The sequence below is a fragment of the Haliotis cracherodii genome, unplaced genomic scaffold (assembly GCF_022045235.1).
Source record: "Haliotis cracherodii isolate W230 unplaced genomic scaffold, xgHalCrac1.p SCAF_1, whole genome shotgun sequence".
Classification (NCBI taxonomy): domain Eukaryota; kingdom Metazoa; phylum Mollusca; class Gastropoda; order Lepetellida; family Haliotidae; genus Haliotis; species Haliotis cracherodii.
In genome coordinates, this window is record NW_027266264.1 from 57,044,693 (window position 1) to 57,072,354 (window position 27,662).

Here is a 27,662-nt window from a genome sequence, read left to right on the forward strand (position 1 = left end):
TTTAGGTTATATTGTGTTCTGTAAATTCTCTTAATAAAAAGATTGCAAAAGTCAACAGTGAGATTGAATTTGTGGAATAATGGCCGACCAAAGGTCCTATTTTTGATCAATTAGTCTTTGTCAAAATAAGGTTTCCAATGTTGAAAAGCAGCCCAAACGTTCCCGAATTGACATGCCTGTACAGACACTGGATATTAAAATAGTAAATCTATTACAAAGTTTTATTGTTTTTGAAGTTTTAATAGGTATTAAAGCCATTTAAAATTCAATCAGGCCACAGCTGTCTAGTCAATAAACATGTGACAAAAAAACTTATCAGTGTTTCTATCATGTGCATTATCATGATTATCTCCATTGTATAATGCAATAAATATCAGTGCAGTCATCATCGGCCGTTTTAGTCTACTTGACCAAACTTGTCATTTCACATTTCCAGTAGATTTTAGTGTTTAGTGACATTTTTAGCCAAGCTCAGGTTGAGTGGTCATGGAAGATTGCTGAGCAGATTTCTTGATAAACAAAGATTTTTAGACACATCAGAAACCTTTATGGATATATTGGTTTAACGCACACTGAAGCTTCAAGCATATCATGAATATGTTGTAGATCACTGGAACATCTTACAACTGGTCATCAGCAAACCATGCCTGCCATAAGAGGAGACTAACTTGCTGATGCATGTCATCGTATCCCAACTGCTTAAATCGATGCTCCAGACTTTATTATTCACAGACTGCAGTCAAACAGTTGGAATATTGCGAAGTGTTGCGTTAAGCAACAAACATCATTTGAGCATTGCCCCAACATGCTTTATGTAGACAGAAAGGAATGGGTAATACCCCCTTCATTATATTTCATGATCTGCTAATCCTCAGGAGAGAAACTTCACTTCCCCATCTAAGGATAATCCTCCAGGTACACAAGTCTGTTAGTCAAAGACAAGTGAAAATCTTTAAGGAATAGTTGACTTCTCCCAAGATATAACTATGCTACTCAACACTTACTAAGGACCACACCTTTGACTAAAGATGACATTTATGGTCATATGCAACTGTTGAGTAGTATATTGTACAGAACTAGTCTGAAATGAGCTGTGAACAGTTGAACTTTACCAGTGGGGTGTACCCCTGTCCATGCACATTAACCCATCAGGGCCACCTGACGACCATCTAAATCTTGTCTGGAAGCATGAATTCAAACTTAAACATCCAAAGGGATGTCAAGTTTTGATCTAAAATTATTCAAACCCTGTCAAGATGTGTGGGTCTTCTGTTCTGATATTATCTACACTGTTTGTCTTCATGTAACAAGACCCGTGAAGATTCCGGGGTAGAATAGGTCTTCAGCAACCCATGCTTGCCGTAAAAGGTGACTATGCTTGTCGTAAGAGGCGACTAACGGGATCAGGTGGTCAGACTTGCTGACTTGGTTGATGCATGTCATCGATCCCAATTGCGTGGATCGATGCTCATGATATCAATCACTGGATTGTCTATTCCAGACTTGATTATTAAAATATTTACAGACCGCAGTCATATAGCTGGAATATTGCTGAGTGCGGCGTTAAACAACCAACCAACCAATCATGTAACAATACAGGTTTAGTGGGAAAAATAACTAAGATTTCTAGAAACTGAACATCAAACTTTATTTCAGATAAAACTCCTGCGTAGTTTATAAAGCTTGATGGTTCTATTTAAAACAACAGTGTACATTTGATATTGACGCATCTATTGTTCTTCTTTCACAAGACATAGATTCACCACAACAGAACAGACGAAGACGCTTCTAGTTTTCATCAACTTTTAGTCAGGCTGCTTTCATCATAACATCTTCCAACTGTAACCCTGTGTCCATATATTTCACTTCCTACTCATACAAAGCATGCACTAAATGTCTGAACACATAAAATTAATACATAAGGAATTATTTCAAATAGTTTAACATGATTTGTATCATTGAATGATTTTGACAAAGAGATTAGCTTCAACTTGAAAGTTTTTTACACTTGGTGCAGATCGCTATGAAAGAAATGGACTTCAAAATGTTGCTTAGTTATTAAACCCATATATATTCACCAAATAAGAATCATTACTGTGATATTTGTTATAACTTACAACTTTCTGAATCTCAGGTGCAACTATATAACTGAAACAATACTCTATTATAACTGACACAAACACATAGCACAATTAATGCTGGAAAAATATTTAACAGAAGGAAAACATACTGATGTAATCCTGTAACATTAATTCATCTGGATCACATACACAAGGTCCTGGAAACAATGAATGTATTTCTGAGTTGAGGAAAAAGTTTTCTGGCAAAGTTGCAGCTGAATAAAAGGATTACTTTAACCAGGTTAAATACATAACAGATGTGTTCAGTGTACCATTCTGATGCCATATCCCATACATTTAGTCATCAAATTTTTCTGAACATTGTACGATTATGTACACCAGGCTTTTGAAAATGTGTTCCTCATTTTAAATGAGAGAGATATGGCCACAAATACAACAATAAATGACAAACAAGACCTACATATATACATATTCTGAATACACATGTGATGCACACAGTTCGCTTGCATTCAAACTTTTCACAATATATTCCAACAATCTTTAACATACTGGCCGCACCTGTAATACGAGCCATCATGGATAATATTTCTTCATTGTAGGAAGTAGTAAATATGAAAGCTTCGGACAAATTTAGGATAAGCTTTTAAAAGACGTCTACAAAACAAGAAATAAGGACTAGGGATCCATGCATGAAGCTTTCACTGATTATATAGAGAAAGGAGAGGGCTAGAAATTTACTTCTTCTTCCCCCGCAAAGAAACAAAGTTTCGCCTCCAATGTCTCAGTCAGGATAATGCATTTCCGCAATAATAGATGCCAATACTTTCAAACTGAAGTCTACTCTTAATAATGCCAAAACACAAGTTCATCATGTCTGTGCCTCCACCAGCAGTGAGAAAATACTTGACACTGAGGTACTTCTATAATGTTTTAATGAAATAACACAAATGATTTTATCACCATTTTATTTTTCTCCACTATTATTTGATTAACAGAGTGTATATAAGCAGTGGGAATATTTTCCTGGGTACTAACTGTGCAGATGCAAACCAGAAAAACAGGTGACAAGTCCTATTACATGTCTGTCATTTACTACCATACATATTTCTCAGGTAGCCAAACATGACTCACAGGTGCTATTTCACTACTTGCTACCAGTTCCAGCCCTGAAGTGATTTCTTTGTCTCCATTATCTGCCCAATGAACAGAAACAAGGCAGCTATATACAAGAGAGGCCTTCAAGAAAAGTAAGGATAAAGAGCCTGTACATTTTTCAACAACAATGAAGAAAAAGACAAATGGAGTGATTAGAACACATGTTAATTTCAATTTTGATTATATACATTACAAATGTAAGGTCCAAATTTTTCTCTGATATATTTGTCACGCCCAAAATAAAGTAAATCAAACAGGACGCAACTTAACGGGACACATATGTGAGTCAAACTAGTGTCAACATACAAGGACACCCCGATAAAGCCAGAAATTCTACTAGCACCCAGGGAACCTCGACATCTTGGCTTGTGGGCAAACGCCAATCTGATAAATTATTCTGTTAATTTCAACACCTGTGAGCTTTTGTTACCCACTTATGGCTGAGGTGCCTCATTCAGCTGATATTATGCTTTCTATCAGGGCTAAGCATACCATGCATCAGATAGCTGTGGGAGAGTTAAAGCATGAAGAGATGAAACCAGGTCACAAATCAACAAGAATATTGAATGATATTAATGTGCTCAAGAGATATTCATCGTAAAAGCCATTCATTCTACAGGGAATTCATCTTCTAGCTTGATATGCTTGATAGGGACTACTGTGATATGGGAACACCACTTTCATAGGTATGAAATCAAAAAGCACCACTATGATATCTAGTTACAAGGATATTTCTGTAGGTGACATGCACACTAACTCTTGACAAAAGCTCTGCAACAAAGAGGCACAAGCAAGAGGAAACCAAACACTAAAGGTCTTCATTCCACTACCATGATTACTAATTACACATGAATAACGATGTATGTCTGATAAACTAAAACAAAGGAATACTCATGTAGATCCCTGTGAGTGTGATTGTGTGAGAACACGCCCCTATATACACATCCATCCAGGTCAGTTCAAGCTTACGGTAACCATCATAACAATGTCAACCAAGATACTGTTTCAGTCATTGGCCTTCCTTTAGAGTTATCTCCCCTTAGCCAAATTGTCTCTTACGAACTTTGCCATTGGCCAATCAAGAGAGTGCTCCTGACGCAAGTTTGCTTGTCACTATTGAAGGTTTGCGAGGTGGAAGGGTTTCTGGGGTTGGAATAGTTTCTCCAATTGATTCTTGCAAGAAAAGTTTTTCATTGGGTGCAAGAGGTCTCTTCGGGTTGTTCATCTTTGCCTTGGCCATATTGTAGTCACCAGAGTCAAAATATTTTTGCTGAAAGTAAACATTGAAAGTTTAAAGTTATGTACATTTGAATCAAATCAGTCACATAGATTTAAATTTTCCCTTCTTCAAGACATTCATGAAACAATTGCTTTGCACAATGCTACAGACAAGTACTACACTTAAAAAGCTCAAGATAAGATCATCTGTATAACAAATGCACACAAAAATAGGTATTATCTAATTTATTTTGAGTTGCTAGCTTTCCATGGACAAAAATAAAAAAAACAAAGGCAACAATGTGTTCAATTACCCAATGTAGTCTCTTCAGCTTGCTTATCTCTTTTTTCCACACGTGTTATTGTGTACTAATTGAATTCAGGCATCACCCTTATCATAGTATGAAGTCAAGTATAGCTATCACTGTTGCGAGCTGAAGCAATATTTGACACACTTGGCATACTTGGAGCAGCACATGAACAGATGCAAATGAGAAGTCATAGACTACTGTTTCTTAAACAGGCCTTACGACTGTATCCAAGGGAGTAAAAATATACTAAATACTAGGGCTGTTACGATTCACTCTCGTATTCGGTGAATCGAACCATATCCATTCATGAATTGAATTCGTTATTCGTGGTCACTAGAATCGAATATTCATGAATATTCAAAATATCCATAACTAAGAACATATGGTGATTGTCGCATTTGAGCAGACACTAGTACCTTGATAAGTGAAGTATATTAATGTATACTAAATTAATAGTGAGTGAGTTTGATTTTACGCCGCTTTTAGCAATATTCCAGCAATATCACGGCGGGGGACACCAGAAATGGGCTTCACACATTGTACCCATGTCGGGAATCGAACCCGGGTCTTCGGCGTGACGAGCGAACGCTTTAACCACTAGACTACCCGACCGCCCCACTAAATTAATAATTTACAAGCCATGTAAAATATTTTATTTTGGTATTGTTTCACTGAATATCATAAATAATATATCAACTGCTGACTTGTAATTGTATTCGTGAATAAATATTCGTATTCGTTACCCTATATTCATTATACAAATCATATTCGCCTCATAGTGTATTCGTTACAGCCCTACTAAATACCAGAAGAGAAATATGGACACAGCATAAATGTAGCATGCGAGTAAATATTGAATATAGTTACATGGGACTGCAATAAAATTAAGTAAATCATGCCCTGACACTGCAGCTCACCCTGACATGTCAACATTCTTAAAAAGGTCACCAAAAAAAAGTGTCTGTCAGCATTGATTTTGTAATATTTTCTGCATAAATACTGAGGATTCTTGCAAGAAATATTCAATGAACTGAATAAAATATGCTGTCATCACAAGTAGAAACATACTTGCTCAAGTCCAGTTCCCTGTCGTGTTATTTCAAAGGGAAAAGAATTGTACAGTAGTGGTGAGATGATTCACCGATGCATTGGTGTATTGGGATTATTTCCCTCTTGATACAAGTATGGATCATAGTGGCACTCTAACTTAAAAATATTGATACATACTTTATATGTTTGTTTTAATAACTGTTTCACCAAACACTTAATATCTCCCCCATCTTGAAGTCATCACATTGGATGCGAAAACAACAATTTGTCTTAAAGGGCATGAAAGTTAATACTTATTTGTCCTTAACAACATGTCACCATAATTTCTGACCATGTCATGAAGTAGAGAAAAAGTTGTTTACAAACTATCATGTAATAGTTGGTGTTTTAATGTCAGTTGTTACAAGGGGGTCAGCGCAATAAACATAACAACTGAAGGGCATCATGAACACGGGGATAGTCTCAAAACTTCTATTCTGAAATATTTTCATTCTCACTGTCAAATGAAATAATTTGACTGACAACTACATGATCTAAACCATCTATTTTACAATATGAAGCGCTAATTCCGGTCTCAACTTTGTCAATGCACCCCCTTCGACTTGCAACAATCATAAATGTGACGATTATCAAGTCATTTGTAAATTTCATCATGTACAGTATTATAATGATATATTTAGCCTGTTCTGTTTATTTTATTATTTGCATTTAAAATTAGCTGAATAGTAATACCAAGAACATCTGACATCATTAACATTGCTTTGAGAATATTTCACAGTTTCTCGTTGTATCTTCCATTGACTACGGAAACATTTAGACTTTTCATTTGACAGGCTTTTATTACAGAAGAGACAGTAGTGGGTTGGCCTAAAACATGCGAATTTCACTTGCGAATGCAGCGGTATTCAGTTTAGAGTGCAGACAATTACATGAGAGTTTGTTAGACAACTTTTTCTACCTAACAAATTCTGAAATTATGGTGAAGAGTTGGTAGGGACAAGTACATAACTTTCATGCCATTTGAGACAAATCGTTGCTTTTGAGTATAAATTTATTTTGCACTTCATCTGTATTATTTTGCAGTAAAAAATATATTGAAAAAATGGAATAAATATGTTGAATACCACACCCAATTAAAAAAGACCAAATGTCACTACATTTTGTACAAAAATAGCTAATGACCCTATTGAAAGTTGGATTTCAATCTCTTGAACACATTTAGATGTAATCATTGGTGTGAACAAGAATATAAAATTTCAGCTTCACTGGTCCAGTGGTTTCCGAGATGATGTTTGTGATGTATAATTCAGGCCATGATATAGCTCACTTGATGTTCAGTCATGTGAGCTAAAAATACACATAAGCCTTTCATACAGACTTTCACTCACTAGTATGTCTGTATATGCATGAACAAAGAACATATTACAGATACACTTCCTATTTGTTTGAACCTATTAAAACTCTGAAGAATGAAAACAAAATATTTGACATTTAGAATCTGTACATGGAATAACAAAAGTATCCCATAAACTGCAGAAAATCAAAATATCAGACCTACTGTATTCATTAACTTCCTGTTGAAAAAGTGGACTCTTAAAATAGTATGCCTACAGCGCAACCATTTTTCTAACTTGAACATGAAATTAATTGTATGTTTCATAACATGTAGTTTTCTTTGGGTTTCAGGGCTACATGACATAGCTCTCCTAATTGTTTTTACCCTCTGAAGATCTGTGTTAGAACAGGTCTTCAGTAACCCATGCTTGTTGACTTGCATGACATCATATCTCAATTATGTAGATCGTTGCTCATGATTACTATCACTGCATTATATTTAGACCATCATAATAAAAGGTTTATGGTCCCAAGATAAACAAACGAACAAAATTTAATACTTTTAAGTAGCTGCATGACAATTTACACAATCATCTCCAGACCTTGATATTTTGTAAACTTGAAAAAAAACAACATTAATTGAAAAGCTCATCTGATACTTTGATTTTAAAATGAGAAATGTGATAGTTTATCTGACAACTTCACAATTTTTCTAATCATGTTTGTATGAATGGGGTAGCTAGAAGAAAGATATGTGACGTCATCTCAGTAGAATGACAACCGGCCGCCATTTTGTAATGCATACAAAAACATTTTCATTTGCTCATAAATCACCACAAAATGAGGCAAATGGAAGCTAAGATTTAACCTCAGCGCACACAAAAAGGCTTTATAGGGGTGAGAAATTAAAAAGAATTCAGAGCCACGCTAGGAGGCTATGTGACCAGGTTCGGACACTTTGCGGCCTCATCATTTAGTCGTAGGCCAGTTAGTTTGGAGAAGGGCCAGTAACTTTTGAAAGAAGGAAGCCTTGCTGGCTACATACAAATGTTGTCAAATCTACCCCTGTCATCTGTATGTAGAATAACAGGATATGGTAAGCGCTACTTACTCCTTTTGCCAGTCTCTTGTGGAGTAGTGCTGAGCCGCCAGAGTTGCTTAAAGATGGGTACTTGGCCTTGAGTTTGTCAGCCTCCCTCTGCTCCAAAGCCTTCTTGTCAGGCTGTGGTTGGGGCTGTGGTTGGGGCTGTGGCTGGGGCTGAAATTGTCATCACCATGTACAGATATAGTTCTTGTTATTTACTATTATTTGTGAGTTGTACAACACCCCACTAGGGAATATTCCAGCAATATGAAGGCAGTCTGTAAATAATGAAGTGAGACAAACCACTACCAGGGATTAATATATGATGTCAGGGCCCTTTAACATGCTATCTACCAAGTCACCGAGAATAGCCATCTGATCCAATAACATGATTTCAACAAGCGTATGTTGGTGGGGGCATACCCATGAAGATCAGGTTAGAATTGATCTACAGCAACCCATGCTTGTCGTATGAGGCGACAAATGAGATCGGGCAGTCAGGCCTGCTGACGTGGTGTATGCATGCCATTGTATTCCAGTTGCGAAGATCAGTGCTCTTGGTGACAATCACTGGATTTTCTGGTCCAGGTTTGATTATTTACAGACCACCGTCACATAGCTTGAATATTGCAGAGTGTGGCGTTAAACAACAAACAAAAAATCTCTGCTGAATGTTACAACACAACTAACATATTAGACATGAGCAATCTCTATTATATTATAACATCATGAGAATAATGCATAAAAAAATCGTAAACAAGCTAACAAACAAAATACAACAACAAATAAATAAATTTGAAACATTGTTTAAAAAATGTTACCAAATGTAGGTGTCATGCCTTTGGAAGAGAGATTGTGAAAAGATATACCAGTCTTCTTTGAAACTCATTAAAAGAAACAGGGACTGCTTCCAGTCTAGCAACACATCTGAACTGCCTGATCCCCAGGATTCTACACTTCAGCTGAGCTTGTCATAATAGCTTCAACAGGGTTCAAGGCCAACTAAACAATGACACCTGACAGACAGTTAACATGACAATGAGGAATGTCATCAGCCCCTACTGGCTATTTGCCATGTTTGAAGCAGGCAGAGAATTCAACAAAATATGAAACTTTAGTACACAACATAATTCATCGCGGACATTCGACACAAGTCAAATTCAAACGACCTTCTTGAATTCACGATTATTATTCCCCTTCCGGTGAAGTTGCCTTGACATAGTTCAGAACATGCTCTTGCTGTTGTGAAAGTACATGTTCTGAACTTACGTCTTTAATCATCAACTCATGCTATCTATTAGTGAACACTACACAAGTGCACACTGCACAAGTGCACAAGAGGGTGTGTGAGGATAATGTCAGAATACAAACATTATTTAGTTCACTGTTGCAAATAGCCACAGCAAAACTGGGTATGATTCGTGAAAAAAATAAACATATACTCAGTTTTCAAATAATTTCATTCCATCCACTGAGACAAACACATATGTTGAATTGGTTCACAGTGGACATTTATTGCTGCGTGAACTTGAACACTTTTCGAAAGGTAAACACGAACACTTTAATAATCCCCATGTGTGTCGTAATAAAGTTTAAAATAGGTTTCCCAAACAACATTGTATCTGCTGTCGATAAATGTAAATTTAAGCACATAAATTCCCCGTCACTACCTGGTTAGATTCTTCAACGTCAGACATTTTCAAGGGAAACTTCGCTTGACAACAGTCTGGCTCTCTTTCCTCGGAAAATGGCGATTTTGACGTCAAACAAAATAGGTACGATATTCCTACACACTAACTATATTGCCTACTTTGCAATTACAATGAAGTTAAATATGTAAACAATGAACTTGAATTGTAAATCAGTCGGTTGTATCGGGTACCAATCAAGTATCGACTGAAAAATCCAAATTATGTCTTGTGGTGAACACTCATACAACTAAGGACTTTTCATTGATGGAATAGACATCTTGAAATGTGTCTTTGACAAATAGTATCTGACATTTGCGCCTGAAAGATTGAACCAATGAACTATCGGGAAATAATGAGCGCGTACCTGCAAGATGTCTGCGTCCATGCCTCAGGCATGAATAAGAAAGAAATTGTTGTGTAGTAACTGTTTTACTGTATTTCTTCAACAGCACTGACACTTGCTTCAATAATGCAGCAGGGAGTTAAAGTCTGTCTACTTGTGATCAGTCTGATTGTGATTTATTCGACAGGGTGTCTAATTTTTACCAGAGGCTTTCTACTGAAACGATCGGTTGTCAATGAAAACAGCACCTGTCATGCTGATTTTTCGGTGCAGAAGGATGATCATGGAGACGACGGGTGTTGGCAACATTCCAGATTCAAAAGAGCAATAATTATTGTTATCGACGCTTTGAAATACGAATTTATGAAGTATGACCCGAAGCTGAAATCAAAATCATTTTTCTTGAACAAACTTCCTTTCTTGAATAATGTTTTGAATCGCAAACCAAAACATTCCAGATTATATAGGTTTATAGCAGACCCCCCAACAACCACGCTACAACGCATCAAGGGACTTACAACTGGTAGTTTGCCTACTTTTGTAGATGCTGGGGCAAACTTTGCTAGTGCTGAAATAACCGAAGATAACATCATTGATCAGTTAATTACACAAGATAAAAAGATAAAATTTCTTGGGGATGATACGTGGATGGGACTATTTCCTAACCGTTTTTCTAAAGCATTCCCATTTCCATCTTTCAACGTTAAAGATCTCCATACAGTTGACAATGGCATACTTCAGCATCTCATGCCAGAAATTCGCAAACGAAACTGGGATATCATGATAGCACATTTTCTCGGGGTTGATCATTGTGGTCATAGATTTGGACCTAATCATCCAGCAATGGCAGAAAAACTTTCACAAATGGATCAGATGCTCAGGTAAATAATAAGTGGTCAGCATCTCTTAATCATGCTAATACTGAGAATTATTAAGGAGGAATGGTGTACGTACAAACCCGTGAAGTAGAGATGATGATTCATAACATGATAGATGAACGCTTGACATGCCAAGGAGTTACTTTCCATTATTATTATATGATTTAACATTATTGCGTTCTGTCCCTTTTGGTTCCCAGCATTCAAATACCATCATATATCATGTATATCATGGGGGAGTGTGGGGAAGCAGGTCAGTGGTTCGATACCATGTCCACATCATATTGAAAAATGGTACTATCCTGCCCGACACTTGACATAAAGGGGATAAACATGGACTGGCTGGCTCAGATTCCCTGTGTTGTGTCTGAGTGGGATATCCATGTAAAACTGTTGCATAATATCTCAGTGGGCAAGCACTATAAAACCAGACTAGTACAAGCAGCCACACACACACATGCATGCACGTTGCTATATGAGTGAAATAATTTTGAATGCAACATCTACTAAGTCCTAACATTCAGGTAAGTTAAGAAAAAACCCATTTGTGTCAGATGTTGCTGAGTAAAGGAACATGTTTTAAATTTTGTATTCAGCAATGTGACGCGGGAGATGAAGGATGATACTGTGCTGTTTGTGCTGGGGGACCACGGAATGACGAAGACTGGTGATCACGGTGGAGACAGCGACGATGAGTTGGAAGCAGGGCTGTTTGTCTACAGTCCATCTCAGCTGGCAGCTACAGACTATACACCAGTGCGTTAGTTGTCTCTGCATGGGGTAGTGCATCTATATCAGTCAGAAAATACTATTTTCTGGCCTTTGCCTGCTGATTGCTTATTTTCCAAACATGTTGTCTGTTATGAGTTTACATTAACCCTACATGAACGTGTTGACGTTGTGGAGTTTTTTTTGTAGGTCTTCCTTACCAAATGAGAGCTCAATGTTAGTCAAGGCAAAAAATAGTTCTTTTTCAGAAATGTATATTCAAGGCAAAAAATATTTTAGTTAAGTAACAATTGTAACAATCTTCAGAGAAAGTATGTGGCCTAAAAAGCTAAATCATTTATATCCTATGAATACAGATTTTGCAAAGTCAAGATTACTATAAGGATTGAAGTCGAATGAGACAAGATGAGTTGCTAGACCCTTAAGGTGTCTATGCACATGCAAGTCGATTCGAATGCAACTAAGTAACATCTACTGATTCTGTGGTTTCAGGACGTTGTGAACTCTGTGGCCCAGACTGATCTCGTCCCCACCCTGGCTCTCCTGCTGGGTGTACCCATCCCCTTCTCCAACCTGGGGATGGTGATCAAGGACCTCTTCACACACTGTTCCTGGTGGAAGACAAGCACCAGCGACATCAAACAGGTGTATCATTCCGTCAAGGCACTCCGTCTCAACGCACACCAGATCAACAATTACCTAAAGACCTACTCAACAGTTTCATCCGATTTCCCCCAGGACAAGTGGAGCAGACTGCAGGAACTGCTTCACCATTCAGAGACTGACCTCCAGAGTCTTCTGACCTCTATGGTACAAGAAGGAGAAACTGCCGATATTTTGAAAAGATTCCGGAAATTAGAAGATCATTATGCTCAATTTATGACAGATGTTCGGGAAATATGCCAGGGAATATGGGCTAAATTTGATGTAATGTCCATTTTGATTGGGATATTAACTATGGCTGTAGGTTTAAGTATTAATATTCTGATACTGCGTTGTTTGACAAGAGATGGAAGCGATTCTTGGACCCCTGTGTATGTGGCGACTACTGCAGGAGTGGTGTATCTGGTGTATGCCATTGTGCAAACTATTTTTCTGTCGGATTTTGTGAATCCAATGATGTTGTTTGTGTTAGGGGGCATGCTGCTTCTAGTTCTGTGGATTTTGATCAAAAATTCCTTTTGTGGAGCAACCAAGGTTGAAGGAAGCCAGAAGTCACAAAATATCGAACATTCGCTAAACTTTGATGATATTTTTGGAATCTCAATTTGTGTTCTGTATTTCCTTGTTTATTTCTCAAATAGTTTCGTGGTACTGGAAGATAGTGTAACAATGTTCTTCTCACAAACCATGATCTGGATGTTTGGCTTAAAAAATATAAAGTACAACATGTCAATCTACTTATCACAGAAGAGTCATAAGGAAATAGCAGCAAGACGCAGTAAGTCCAAACTGACCATCAACATCCTGAGCCTTGTGTCTCACCCAGTGACCTTGACCCTTGTCTTCACCTTGACCTGCAGTGTTTGTCTTCGTCTGTCGGTTCCATTCCGTGCATGCAGAGAAGAACAGTGGTTCTGCAACAACACTATATTCATGAAACCTCTTGCAAACTTGGCAGTTGATGCTGTCGGTTATCGAAACGTCAGATATTTCTTCAGTGTCGCTGCTTTATCAGCTTTCATCATTTCCATCCGCCAGTGGCTGAAGTGTTATGGCAACCTCAATGGATACTCACCAACTGTGATGTGCATGAGATTTGCGTATCCATTTGCGGGAGTTTGCTGTTGTCTACACTGGGCTCTGCAAGGACTTCCAGTGCAGGTCCTTGATTATCTCCCTTGGTGGCAGCAGGTGCTTCTGGCCCAGCTTGTCTACGTGTCGCTCCTACTCTCCATCCTCATCCTGGTCTTCAAGCCACTGTGTGTGTACAAGCTACCCTCTGCTAGGGATCCTTCAATTGCAATTCCCTATGGAGGTTTAGACGGGCCTCAGATCATCCCCACTGTGTACAAACATCTCCGAGATCGCTTGAGAGCAGAGGCAGATACGGATGCAAAACCGCCAGTTGTGTATGGACTGGGCACTGTCTATAGTGCCAGCCTTTTACAGGTTGTCATGGTGACAGGGCTGTTGTTGTCCCTGTTGCTAGGTGATGGATTAGCGCCAAGTCTTCTTCTTGCTCTCCTGACTGTGTATGTCTTTTATGAGATTTATGGAGCAAGCGTCTTTCATCATATTGAAACAACAGGTAATAAGAAAGTACATGTGACTATCTCCACCACCCTCTCTTTCCTGAAGCTTACTATACATGTAACTGTAACACTATAACATGTTACAGAATGTACCTCATTGGTGAGACCCGTGAAGATCCGGGGTAGAATAGGTCTTCAGCAACCCATGCTTGCCGTAAAAGGTGACTTTGCTTGCCGTAAAAGGTGACTTTGCTTGTCGTTAAAGGCGACTAATGGGATCAGGTGGTCAGGCTCACTGGCTTGGTTGATATATGTCATCGATCCTAATTGCGTGGATCGATGCTCATGATATCAATCACTGGATTGTCTAGTCCAGACTCGATTATTTACAGACCTCCTTCATATAGCTGGAATATTGCTGAGTGCAGCGTTAAACAACAAACAAACAAACAAAACCTCATTGGTGACATGTTTCAATAAAAGTACAACTATCAGATGCAAATTGTTGCCTGACATCAAAACAACACAGTTCTATTTTTTCAAATAAAAAATTACAAATGATTTGAGGTGGGGTGGGGTTTAACGCTTGTCCAAGATCATTGCACATATATGGCGGTGTGTATGTTGAGGGGTGCACTTCTATTAGACCTGATTAATTGAGATTATATTATACTAGCCCACTTATATACCATGCCACAGTTTAAACATCAGACACAGTATACCGACTCCAAGCCGACCAGTAGTCGTTTTAACCCCTTAATACTGAGTTCCAGGCATGGTAACAAGAAGACCATTTTTTAACATCTTGTGGTATGAAACGGCTGGGGATCGAGCCCCAGACCTTCTGCTCTCCGGGCAGATGCTGACCGAGGCAGTCACAAAGGATTTGTTCATTGTTTAGGGACTGGTCATTTATGATAGTGAAGGGGGAGGGGGAAGGAGGTGTCATGGAAAAATGAAAAACCCAAGTGGTGCCTTTTGCTATTTGCTGATTGTGGGCATTTTTACTTTTCTCAATTTCAATGAAAACAATTTGTACTCCGTCTCATAGAGGTATGGAGTTCGTTTCCATAGCCCAACTCAAAAATCGTTCAATATGTTTCAACCAAACTTGGCAGATATATCAAACAGATCCTGAAGTGGTGCCTTTTGCTATTTGTAGATTTTTTGCATTTTTATTGTTCTTAGTTTCCATGGAAATAATTTGGACTGATGGATTTCGTTTCCGGAGCACAACTTGAAAACCATGAAGGCCCTTTTACCAAACCTGGTACATGTATTAACCAAGGGCTGAAGTGGTACCTTTTGCTTTTCAGGAATTTTTCAAAATTTGATTTTTTCCCTGTTTCCATGGAAACAGTTTAGACTTAGCTGAAACAGAGGTAGGTGTTGTTTCCGAAGCAGAACTAAGAAAATTGTCAACGATTTTCATCCAAACATGGTACAGGTATTAATCAGGGGCTGAAGTGGTTCCTTTTCCTATTTAGGAAATTGAAAACAATTATTTTTTCTCCCATATCCCTAGCAACAAGTTTGACTTTAACTGTGTTCATAGTAGTGTGTGTGTCCAGACCCTATCTCTGAAACTAAAAGGTATTCTTACAGGACACTTTTGCACACACAAAGACCAGGTTGTCAAATAGTGCCTTTTGCTACTTAAGGATTTTTATAATTATTATTTTTTTCATTTCCATGGCAACAAGTTTGACTTTGACTTAGAAATGGTTTGATAGCTCAATAACTACTCTTGTATACGGACAGACAGATTAGATAGAAATTCTCTTAAACTGTTGGACTTAAAGTAACAGTCACATGATTTGTTCTTTTGAATTTGTGGGGCCGGGGAGTTTGTCATCAACTGAATACTGATGACTCTTGTTTCATTATTTTTACTTAACATTTGAAACATGTTTATCATTTCAGACAGACATCATCTTGTTCCATTGTCAGCCATTGTCACACTGGGTCTCCTCATGTCAACATTCTTCTTTGCAACTGGACATCAAACAACTGTTCCTGCCATCAGATTTGAGTCAGCATTCACTGGTTTCCATGGCGATTTCACATACAACGTCATCCCCGCACTCCTCATCGCACTCAACACATTTGCTTCACAAGTGTTCTTCATAGTTATCTCCCCTTTACTGTTGTTCTGGCCCCATCTAGAAGGCGTTGTGTCCCAGCTAATGCGGCATGCGTCAAAGAAGGACCGTGTGTGGCGAGGGGACTTTGTAGCATACGATGACAGAACTTCATTCAGGAAAAACATCATGAGACTTGTGTTTGGTTTATTACTGTTTTCAGCATTTAAGGTGAGGCTAATAAATCATGACATCTTGGAATTGCTTGTTACTTTCTTTTTGTGCCCTGTATTTTACTGGCAGTCTTAATTTTAAACTGCATGATAATTTGATATTTTTTACATATATATATATAGCATATTTCACTCTTATGAAGGTACCAGTAGGCTGAAATTGATCTCATTTACGTCATTTATGTCACTTATGACGCGGCAGGGATTCGAACAATCGATCTTCCGCTCTCTGGCCAGTTGCTCTGTCCACTAAACCTCGGAGGCGGTCTTCAAAGTGAAAAGACTGAAAAGACATATTTAGGCTAATGATATGAATTTTGTTTGATGATTTACGATTGGCAATACATACAGTGAAACCTCCTTACCTTGAGGGGCGGTCGGGTAGCCAAGTGGTTAAGCATTCGCTCGTCACGCCAAAGAACAGGGTTTGATTCCCGACATGGGTACAATGTGTGAAGCCTACGTCTGGGGTTCCCAACCGTGATATTGCTGGAATATTGCTAAAAGCAGCGTAAAAACTCACTCACTCATAAAAGAGTGTGCGTTATTGAAATCCAGTAACATCTTGGGTATCGGGACAAATAACGCTAGCCCGCTTGCCTGGGGCTAGTAGAGATTCCTGAGGGCTAGTACAAACTCCCAACTACTAACGCTACAAAGGCTTTTGATTTTTACTTGGGCTAGAAAAGTTTTTGAGTTTAGTTCTAACCCTGAATATCATTAGTAAATAACCTGTTTAATTTCTGATTATGTTTCTTGGTTTGTCAGCACCTACCCTTGGTTTCAATCAAATGGTAAACAAGGTAGAAGCCGGTAAGGCTTGCATCAGTCTGGGCGGTTTCACATTTTGAACTGACATCCGTGATAAGACAAATACTATTTAAATCTGTTAGATACTCCCTCACCAATAATTAAATCCCTTGTCTGTTGCAGGTGCTTGGTGCCATGGCGGCTGCAGGTTTACATCGGCGCCACCTCATGGTGTGGAAAATATTTGCTCCTCGTTTTGTTTTTGAGGGAGCGGCCATGTTTGTGACCTTCACTGCTATATTGCTGGTGTACCTGTTTCTTGTAATAGTTGACAGGGCAGTGCACAAATTCGCGGAGGGATTGAACAAGGAGAACTAGATGGACAATGTACATGCATCTTCTCGAAGCAAGAGTTAACTGACTTTATAAGTCCAGTTTCCACCCTTGCCGAACTAGACTGGAATTACTGACTCGATCGTAGCGCCACCAGTGGTTATTACCAGTGATGTCCCCTCTAAGCCTCTCCTATGGACCAATGAGATTCTCGTATCACTTGCATTTGCTTCACCCAAAATGGTGGCGCCCAGTCAGGATGATCTGATCGATAATCAAGATCTATATAGTGATAAAACGGGTCTTACATCGCGAAATGCATCAAATCATGTGAGCACCTTGATTAAAAATAAAGATTTGGAAAATATCTGCTGACGAGTTGGAGGTGCACTTGCTTTGGAAATCCTGCAATTGACTGAAATCTGCACGACAATTTACGAAATGGATTTCGATTTCGGTGCGCGATTTTGATTGGACTATGCATAGACTCGTTAGTCCAGCCAACTCCATAATACCAGCCTAGTTCGGCAAGGATGGAATCTGGACTTTTATAGTCAGTTAACTCACTTGCCTCGGGAAGATGATGTACATGAGACAAATAGCAGTATTGTATTGTTTAAACAGAATCTGGGGTTGAGGGAGGATATTACTGCATTGGAGAAATTAGTGTTAGAGAAAAAAGATAGTGACAAATGTTGGAATAGTTTCTCTTAGTGCTTGGAGCAACACACCCTTGATAATCCAGCCTACTATATCACCATTCATTTATGTTATGATATATATCCTGGACTACGTTGCCATCATAGCCTCATTTTTGAATTGATGTCACCAGGTACATCTTTTCACCAACTAAGAACAGAATTTCTCTCCTGCGCTTACTTCAACAACCAATCAAAATGCCTCTTCTGAATGAACATTGTTACCAGTGTTGTTGCGCCACTGTGCGTGGGTTGAATCTCACACCAGTGGTGTGTCTGCTCCAGGCTGGTTTATGGGTGCCTGTTTTCTGGACTGTGGACTAGGGACTTTAGCTTCACTTCAGTTTCATCAACCTTTTCCAGCAGGGCTTCTGGGTTGGTTAGCAATGGAATAGATGCCCAGCAGCCTGAGCTTGTCATGAGAGGGGACTACATGGATCCTGTGGTCACACTTGGTGACCTGGTTTATTGCAGTGGCATGGGACATTACACATAATATTAATCACTCTTTGTCTTGTCCAAACTTGATTATCTTAAGGCCGCAATCATATTGCTGGAACGTTGCAATTTGTGACATTAATTGATTAAACAATCAAATTTTTTGCTACTTCCATTTGTACAGTTGATGCAGATACAGGATATCACTGTACCCTGACATACATTCTTTTTTGTGCCATTATTGTTTGTTACATTTTGTATACATATATCACCATTATTCAGGAGAAGTCAATAAATCTTGTTTTGTAAATATTTGTATGTATTGTGTTCTGCGATTAAAGACTCAGTTACCATGGTTACAGTCACTGATATTTGCTTCAGCGTTGTTGAAATAATAGCAAGTGATTATCAAACCAACAAGGGTTCATCCTATTGCATGAGCTAAATTGTCTGCATATTGGATTATAGGGAGTAATTTTGCCTAGCCATGATTGATAACTTGCGTCCTGGTCTCCATGGTAACACCCCACATGATTGTGGCTCTCACTGAGGCAGATTTTATTCACTCATACAACATGGACATACAAACTATATCAGCTGTACACTTGGTTCAACCTGACCAGTTTCTAAGCATTAGCTTTTTATAAATTAATTGTTAGATTATCATGGTTTTTTTCCTTGATGAATAGATATGTGCCAAAAAGGAATGAATTGATCCTTATAAAGATCAATTCAGTCATTTTTGGAACATATCTATTCAACAACCTGACAAAGATTAATCAAATATTTAACATGTTAAATGTGGTATGGCATGAAGTTTAAGATGAAGATGGGAGGGGATGACCATGATGAAAATCTAGTGATTCATTATACCATGTACACTGGCCTTACTGTGAATACAATAGTATCAATGAAAGCTCTCTTTCTAGTTAAGGGTACACTTTCCTTTTGAAACTTTCACATGTAAACTTTATTGTCAAAACAACACTACAGGCTAGTAACATGAAATGGTATGAAAATGTTAAGGTTTTTTATACAGAAACTCTCCATCTTCATCATATACACAACTGTCCTTTTCATACCCATCTTCCCTTTTGCTTGAGGATTTCCTGTTCATTAACATGGAAGGGTACTTCTCTGATTTTTCATGAAACCTATCCATGTTTTCCTGTTTAATTTCAGAAATTGTCGAGTTATCTCTTAAGTGAAGCTCTCTCTTTGTATCTTCCATATGTAGCTGATCAGCATTCCATTCAGACTCTACCTCTGACCACATAGAATTGCGTTTTGTCTGGTGGACACTGTTAATTGGCCCAGTTTCAAACATACTCAAGTGTTCTAGTTGTGAATCGCTGAGTGATGTTAACTCTACTTTTCCCTTACCAAGGGTCTGTGCTAATCTTTTCTGGCGACGGGAAGGAGCCCGCGCTTCTGTTGCATCCTCTCTCTTTGTTGCCTCTGTTACATGATCAGAAACAAGCAGCTCGTTTACTCTATCTGACTTCAAATTATCCATACTGGAAATTTCTGCAAGCAAGGACTTATCATCAGAAAAATGTTTAGCATGCTGATGTTTTGGTTCTCTGGTTGCTTTAAAATCTGTAACTATGGACTCAAAAAGTCCAACTTTCCTCTGGTGTGTCTGTGAAGTAAGCCTATCTGGAACAACAACACCATCAATGCCACCTGCATTTATTACCAAGGCAAATTTATCTGATGATGTAAGATGCCTCACTGATTCTTCTATTGGTCCTCCTTCAATGTCTTCCAACGCATTATTATTCTTCTTCAAGTAAGATCTCACGGCAAGCCAATTCTTACGGACACGATTATCATGTCTTTCTATTTCCCACAGTTGTTTTGGCACATAACTTGATTTGAGAATTGCGATGATGCCTGTCTCCGATACAGGAAAGCTTTTTGCTAATCTGGTCACAGTCCACTCATGAGGGTATTCAGAGTTAAGATAACGAATTTGTTCTTTTGCATTCCATGAGAGGAGATTCAGTTCTGATGCTTTCTTGAAGTATTTCCTTTGCAGGATCTTCTTTTTCAGCAACAATCTTTCTTTCTTTTCTTCTCTGAAACAAAATCAGTCTTGTTTTAATGACAAAATTGTGACAAAACTAAAACAGCTTCTGTACCATATTGAAGATATTCCTAAATTCTGTGTATTGTAACCCCAGTCATAAACATGTTAAGAATGACAGTAATTACATCCTCTTGACTTTGGTATGTTGACAGGAATCATAGTTGAATGATTACATGTAAACATTTCATCCATCTTTTCCAGGGTTCATTGGTGGGCCATATCCAAGTATGTATGATTAACAACCAGTCTATGAGGTTGTATGTCAGACAGTAAAGGGAAACCGGAGCATTGCTTGGATATGGCAACTGCAGCTGGTATCATGATACAGATACATGTTCATGAACCGTTTCATTCCCTCTTCCCGTCCCCCCCCCTCCCCCAACACACACAAACTGTTATTGTGTGCATGCATTGCCGCTCAATCCTCCTTTATAAATTATATATAATCCAATTATCTAGATCTATATTATTTTTATTTTTTTATTTATTTATTTTTTGGTGGGGGGGGGGGGGGGTGGGGGGTGGGGGGGGGGGGGGGGGGGGTGTTCGAGCGGATCTATTAACAGCATAAACAACTGGTTTAAAACCTAAATCTCCATCTACATTTATAGGAACGACAGCCTTATATACGCATTAGGCTTTTGATCAATCCAAACAAATGGAAAATTTATCCATGCCCGTGGTGACAGTCGAGGCAGACATTTAGTGCCAGTAATATGGAAATCTGAAGCTGGTATACAAACCGTGTCTTATCTGCCTTAGACCGAAGGAGCTGGTCTTCGATTTGATCCAAGTCTGAAATTATTTCTGATTCGTCTGCAACATCATATTCGTTCAACTGAACAAACTCTGACGGTTTGTAGAATGGAATGTGTCCCCGTCGCGCATATCCTCGCAATGGAACGTGTGTTGATGACGAGCACAGTGCTAAGGGACGAACAAACTGATGAATTACACTTTTAAACATTCTTCCTGTCGATTAACAAAATTCAAACACACGTGAAAAAGATATTTACCACCATGTTGAATTTTGACCGGAAGTTGAATAGTATGTTTTGTCAGACTATGATTTATAGTTCATAAACGTTATACGAACAAGAAATTGATGATGCCCCAGAATCAGGCTATAACGACGATAAAGTTACATTGTGCCTACAACATGTATGGCTGCGCTGGGATATGCTTTAACATCTCTTTTCAACATATCTTTCCATACACGGAAATGGACTGTACCAATTAAGTACCAGCTTTTCCACGTAAGACAAAAAGTTAAACAAAAATAGATATTTCAATTTCTTCTATTCCAGTAACAACAAGACAACCTATACATATTCAAGACCACAAGTGGATCAAGTTGACGTTGTTCACTGACACAAGATTACTGTTGCTGTTACTGTTGTTTGGCCAAATGGCATGAGGTAGAAACGGCTTACTGTCAGAACAGATGAATAAAGACGAAAAAACTCAATTATTGTGTCAACGTAAAATGGGCAAAAAGTATAGTTGGCTGGGTTTCTCCGGATTGTGTTGTTGAAAACCAAAACGAGTTATTGTAAAGTTGGCTAGGTTTGTCGAGATCCTGTGCATCGACGTCGCAGTCACTTAGAAAATCAAAGAATTCCACTGTCTTCCACTATAACTAATATCATGGTGTATGAAATACATAGTTATAATTAATAATATATCCGTTGCTTTGACAAGGAATCAACAATTCACATAAGTAGGTATCAGATGTGATTGCGTTGGTGCTGTCAGAAAATATGTGTTTGAAGGAAGTTAGTTGGTCTATGCTTGTGACTTTTCGTTTCATCTACAAAGGCAGTTGTCACGATGTTTGAGAGTGTTTTTGGCAATATTGAGTTGGGAGTATGAGAGCCCTCTGCTAAGACGCCACATTCAACTAATGATGCGCATATTTCCCTTAAAACGCCAGTGGTCTTACGGAGCTTAGCTTCCGCTGCTTGGAATTGATCTGCGATGTTTACAGTAGTTGTCCCGTATTTTGTTTGCAATCTGTGCTATATCCATGATTGAGGACGCCATGATGGGTTGATAAGGGGGCCCCATCTGTCGCACAGGCCTGGCAATAAGGAGCGACCCTTACCAAATAAATACAGGGTTCCACAAACGGTCTGGAACAAAGTGGTGATGTAGCTAAGCAGAAATCTGTGACGTCAACAATGGAGCCACGTCATTGTTTATTGTGTCCCCATAAGTGATGTCGTCATAGACAAAATACGTCAATAATCAGCTGACGTCATGGACAATCATTGTATGGGTTGCGAACGTGGCTGACGGACGTGTTGCTCTCGGGGTGTACTGCAAAATCGATTTTGGGTGCAACAGAGACGGGGATAGGCACAGGTAAGTCGGTGGCTTTATTCTTTCATGTGAAACCAGTTTGGATCAGTATTTAAAAACGGCCTACGCTTTATTGACTGAAAAACGTATGTACAGTGCGGACGGCTGTGGATTTGGTGAATGTATCCTGCTCTGTCTTGTTATTGAGTTTGAATTGAGAAAGACGATGTTCAGGAGGTAACTGTTGATGGCAACGTCGGCATTACGATAACGGGATTGTCACAAAAACTTAAATGTGATTTTAGATTTAAAATGATTGAAATACAAATGTGTAGACCTTTGTGTGAAAGCTGCAGAGTTAAGTGTCGGGCGCTGAACGCGAGTATTTGTGTAATGACTGTTGATACCCGTCACATATGACTTGAATGTTTGTTCGTGGATGACATTGCTGTTGAAAAGCAAAACAGTTCCACTTGTTTAGTTGGCAGGGTTTGTCCAGATCGTGTGCATCAAAGTCACAGTCAGTTGGAAAATGAAACTATTCTATTGTCCTCCACTATAACCGATATCATGGTGTGTAAAATACACAGTTCTTATTATCTTCTTTGCTTTGACAAGGAAATCAACAATTCGCAGAAGTAGGTATCAGGTGTGATTTCGTTGGTGCTATCAGAAAATATGTGTTTGAAGGAAGTTAGTTGGTCTATGCTTGTGACTTTTCTCTTCATCTACAAGGCAGTTGTCACGATGTTTGAGAGTGTTTTTGGCAATATTGAGTTGGGAGTATGAGAGCCTTCTGCTAAGACGCCTCATTCAACTTATGATGCGCATATTTGCCTTAAAACGCCAGTGGTCTAACGGAGCTTAGCTTCCGCTGCTTGGAATTGATCTGCGTTGTTTACTGTAGTTGTCCCGTATTTTGTTTGCAATCTGTGCTATATCCATGATTGATGACGCCATGATGGGTTGATAAAGGGGCCCCATCTGTCGCACAGGCCCGGACAATAAGGAGCGATCCTTACCAAATAAATACAGGGTTCCACAAACGGTCTGGAACAAAGTGGTGATGTAGCTAAGCAGAAATCTGTGACGTCAACAATGGAGCCACGTCATTGTTTATTGTGTCCCCATAAGTGATGTCGTCAGAGACAAAATACGTCAACAATCAGCTGACGTCATGGACAATCATTGTATGGGTTGCGAACGTGGCTGACGGACGTGTTGCTCTCGGGGTGTACTGCAAAATCGATTTTGGGTGCAACAGAGACGGGGATAGGCACAGGTAAGTCAGTGGCTTTATTCTTTGATGTGAAACCAGTTTGGATCAGTATTTAAAAACGGCCTACGCGTTATTGACTGAAAAACGTATGTACAGTGCGGACGACTGTGGATTTGGTGATTGTATCCTGCTCTGTCTTGTTATTGAGTTTGAATTGAGAAAGCCGATGTTCAGGAGGTAACTGTTGATGGCAACGTCGGCATTACGATAACGGGATTGTCACAAAACTTAAATGTGATTTTAGATTTAAAATGATTGAAATACAAATGTGTAGACCTTTGTGTGAAAGCTGCAGAGTTAAGTGTCGGGCGCTGAACGCGAGTATTTGTGTAATGACTGTTGATACCCGTCACATATGACTTGAATGTTTGTTCCTGGATGACATTGCTGTTGAAAAGCAAAACAGTTCCACTTGTTTAGTTGGCAGGGTTTGTCCAGATCGTGTGCATCAAAGTCACAGTCAGTTGGAAAATGAAACTATTCTATTGTCCTCCACTATAACCGATATCATGGTGTGTAAAATACACAGTTCTTATTATCTTCTTTGCTTTGACAAGGAAATCAACAATTCGCAGAAGTAGGTATCAGGTGTTATTTCGTTGGTGCTATCAGAAAATATGTGTTTGAAGGAAGTTAGTTGGTCTATGCTTGTGACTTTTCGCTTAATCTACAAGGCAGTTGTCACGATGTTTGAGAGTGTTTTTGGCAATATTGAGTTGGGAGTATGAGAGCCTTCTGCTAAGACGCCTCATTCAACTTATGATGCGCATATTTGCCTTAAAACGCCAGCGGTCTAACGGAGCTTAGCTTCCGCTGCTTGGAATTGATCTGCGTTGTTTACTGTAGTTGTCCCGTATTTTGTTTGCAATCTGTGCTATATCCATGATTGATGACGCCATGATGGGTTGATAAAGGGGCCCCATCTGTCGCACAGGCCCGGACAATAAGGAGCGATCCTTACCCAATAAATACAGGGTTCCACAAACGGTCTGGAACAAAGTGGTGATGTAGCTAAGCAGAAATCTGTGACGTCAACAATGGAGCCACGTCATTGTTTATTGTGTCCCCATAAGTGATGTCGTCAGAGACAAAATACGTCAACAATCAGCTGACGTCATGGACAATCATTGTATGGGTTGCGAACGTGGCTGACGGACGTGTTGCTCTCGGGGTGTACTGCAAAATCGATTTTGGGTGCAACAGAGACGGGGATAGGCACAGGTAAGTCAGTGGCTTTATTCTTTGATGTGAAACCAGTTTGGATCAGTATTTAAAAACGGCCTACGCGTTATTGACTGAAAAACGTATGTACAGTGCGGACGACTGTGGATTTGGTGATTGTATCCTGCTCTGTCTTGTTATTGAGTTTGAATTGAGAAAGCCGATGTTCAGGAGGTAACTGTTGATGGCAACGTCGGCATTACGATAACGGGATTGTCACAAAACTTAAATGTGATTTTAGATTTAAAATGATTGAAATACAAATGTGTAGACCTTTGTGTGAAAGCTGCAGAGTTAAGTGTCGGGCGCTGAACGCGAGTATTTGTGTAATGACTGTTGATACCCGTCACATATGACTTGAATGTTTGTTCGTGGATGACATTGCTGTTGAAAAGCAAAACAGTTCCACTTGTTTAGTTGGCAGGGTTTGTCCAGATCGTGTGCATCAAAGTCACAGTCAGTTGGAAAATGAAACTATTCTATTGTCCTCCACTATAACCGATATCATGGTGTGTAAAATACACAGTTCTTATTATCTTCTTTGCTTTGACAAGGAAATCAACAATTCGCAGAAGTAGGTATCAGGTGTGATTTCGTTGGTGCTATCAGAAAATATGTGTTTGAAGGAAGTTAGTTGGTCTATGCTTGTGACTTTTCTCTTCATCTACAAGGCAGTTGTCACGATGTTTGAGAGTGTTTTTGGCAATATTGAGTTGGGAGTATGAGAGCCTTCTGCTAAGACGCCTCATTCAACTTATGATGCGCATATTTGCCTTAAAACGCCAGTGGTCTAACGGAGCTTAGCTTCCGCTGCTTGGAATTGATCTGCGTTGTTTACTGTAGTTGTCCCGTATTTTGTTTGCAATCTGTGCTATATCCATGATTGATGACGCCATGATGGGTTGATAAAGGGGCCCCATCTGTCGCACAGGCCCGGACAATAAGGAGCGATCCTTACCAAATAAATACAGGGTTCCACAAACGGTCTGGAACAAAGTGGTGATGTAGCTAAGCAGAAATCTGTGACGTCAACAATGGAGCCACGTCATTGTTTATTGTGTCCCCATAAGTGATGTCGTCAGAGACAAAATACGTCAACAATCAGCTGACGTCATGGACAATCATTGTATGGGTTGCGAACGTGGCTGACGGACGTGTTGCTCTCGGGGTGTACTGCAAAATCGATTTTGGGTGCAACAGAGACGGGGATAGGCACAGGTAAGTCAGTGGCTTTATTCTTTGATGTGAAACCAGTTTGGATCAGTATTTAAAAACGGCCTACGCGTTATTGACTGAAAAACGTATGTACAGTGCGGACGACTGTGGATTTGGTGATTGTATCCTGCTCTGTCTTGTTATTGAGTTTGAATTGAGAAAGCCGATGTTCAGGAGGTAACTGTTGATGGCAACGTCGGCATTACGATAACGGGATTGTCACAAAACTTAAATGTGATTTTAGATTTAAAATGATTGAAATACAAATGTGTAGACCTTTGTGTGAAAGCTGCAGAGTTAAGTGTCGGGCGCTGAACGCGAGTATTTGTGTAATGACTGTTGATACCCGTCACATATGACTTGAATGTTTGTTCCTGGATGACATTGCTGTTGAAAAGCAAAACAGTTCCACTTGTTTAGTTGGCAGGGTTTGTCCAGATCGTGTGCATCAAAGTCACAGTCAGTTGGAAAATGAAACTATTCTATTGTCCTCCACTATAACCGATATCATGGTGTGTAAAATACACAGTTCTTATTATCTTCTTTGCTTTGACAAGGAAATGAACAATTCGCAGAAGTAGGTATCAGGTGTGATTTCGTTGGTGCTATCAGAAAATATGTGTTTGAAGGAAGTTAGTTGGTCTATGCTTGTGACTTTTCGCTTCATCTACAAGGCAGTTGTCACGATGTTTGAGAGTGTTTTTGGCAATATTGAGTTGGGAGTATGAGAGCCTTCTGCTAAGACGCCTCATTCAACTTATGATGCGCATATTTGCCTTAAAACGCCAGCGGTCTAACGGAGCTTAGCTTCCGCTGCTTGGAATTGATCTGCGTTGTTTACTGTAGTTGTCCCGTATTTTGTTTGCAATCTGTGCTATATCCATGATTGATGACGCCATGATGGGTTGATAAAGGGGCCCCATCTGTCGCACAGGCCCGGACAATAAGGAG

General features: G+C 39.2%; 3 protein-coding genes across 3 annotated transcripts; 1 reads left to right on the forward strand and 2 right to left on the reverse strand.

The window, feature by feature from the left end:
- Positions 1–1,623: 1,623 nt before the first annotated feature.
- On the reverse strand, positions 1,624–10,013 carry LOC139479688 (cAMP-regulated phosphoprotein 19-like). Its single transcript, XM_071262535.1, has 3 exons — positions 9,905–10,013; positions 8,262–8,408; positions 1,624–4,506 (listed from the first exon to the last, which is right to left on the reverse strand). The coding sequence occupies exons 1-3, from the start codon at positions 9,929–9,931 to the stop codon at positions 4,315–4,317; spliced, it is 366 nt and encodes a 121-aa protein (XP_071118636.1). The 5' UTR covers positions 9,932–10,013; the 3' UTR covers positions 1,624–4,314.
- A 287-nt stretch (positions 10,014–10,300) lies between these two features.
- On the forward strand, positions 10,301–17,611 carry LOC139465780 (GPI ethanolamine phosphate transferase 3-like). The gene is made up of 5 exons (XM_071247687.1): positions 10,301–11,149; positions 11,743–11,902; positions 12,368–14,126; positions 15,994–16,382; positions 17,318–17,611. The coding sequence occupies exons 1-5, from the start codon at positions 10,395–10,397 to the stop codon at positions 17,510–17,512; spliced, it is 3,258 nt and encodes a 1,085-aa protein (XP_071103788.1). The 5' UTR covers positions 10,301–10,394; the 3' UTR covers positions 17,513–17,611.
- Positions 17,612–19,425: 1,814 nt separating this feature from the next.
- On the reverse strand, positions 19,426–21,718 carry LOC139465785 (uncharacterized). The gene is made up of 2 exons (XM_071247700.1): positions 21,439–21,718; positions 19,426–20,684 (listed from the first exon to the last, which is right to left on the reverse strand). Exons 1-2 carry the CDS (start codon positions 21,660–21,662, stop codon positions 19,625–19,627), a joined length of 1,284 nt encoding a protein of 427 aa, XP_071103801.1. The 5' UTR covers positions 21,663–21,718; the 3' UTR covers positions 19,426–19,624.
- Positions 21,719–27,662: the final 5,944 nt, after the last annotated feature.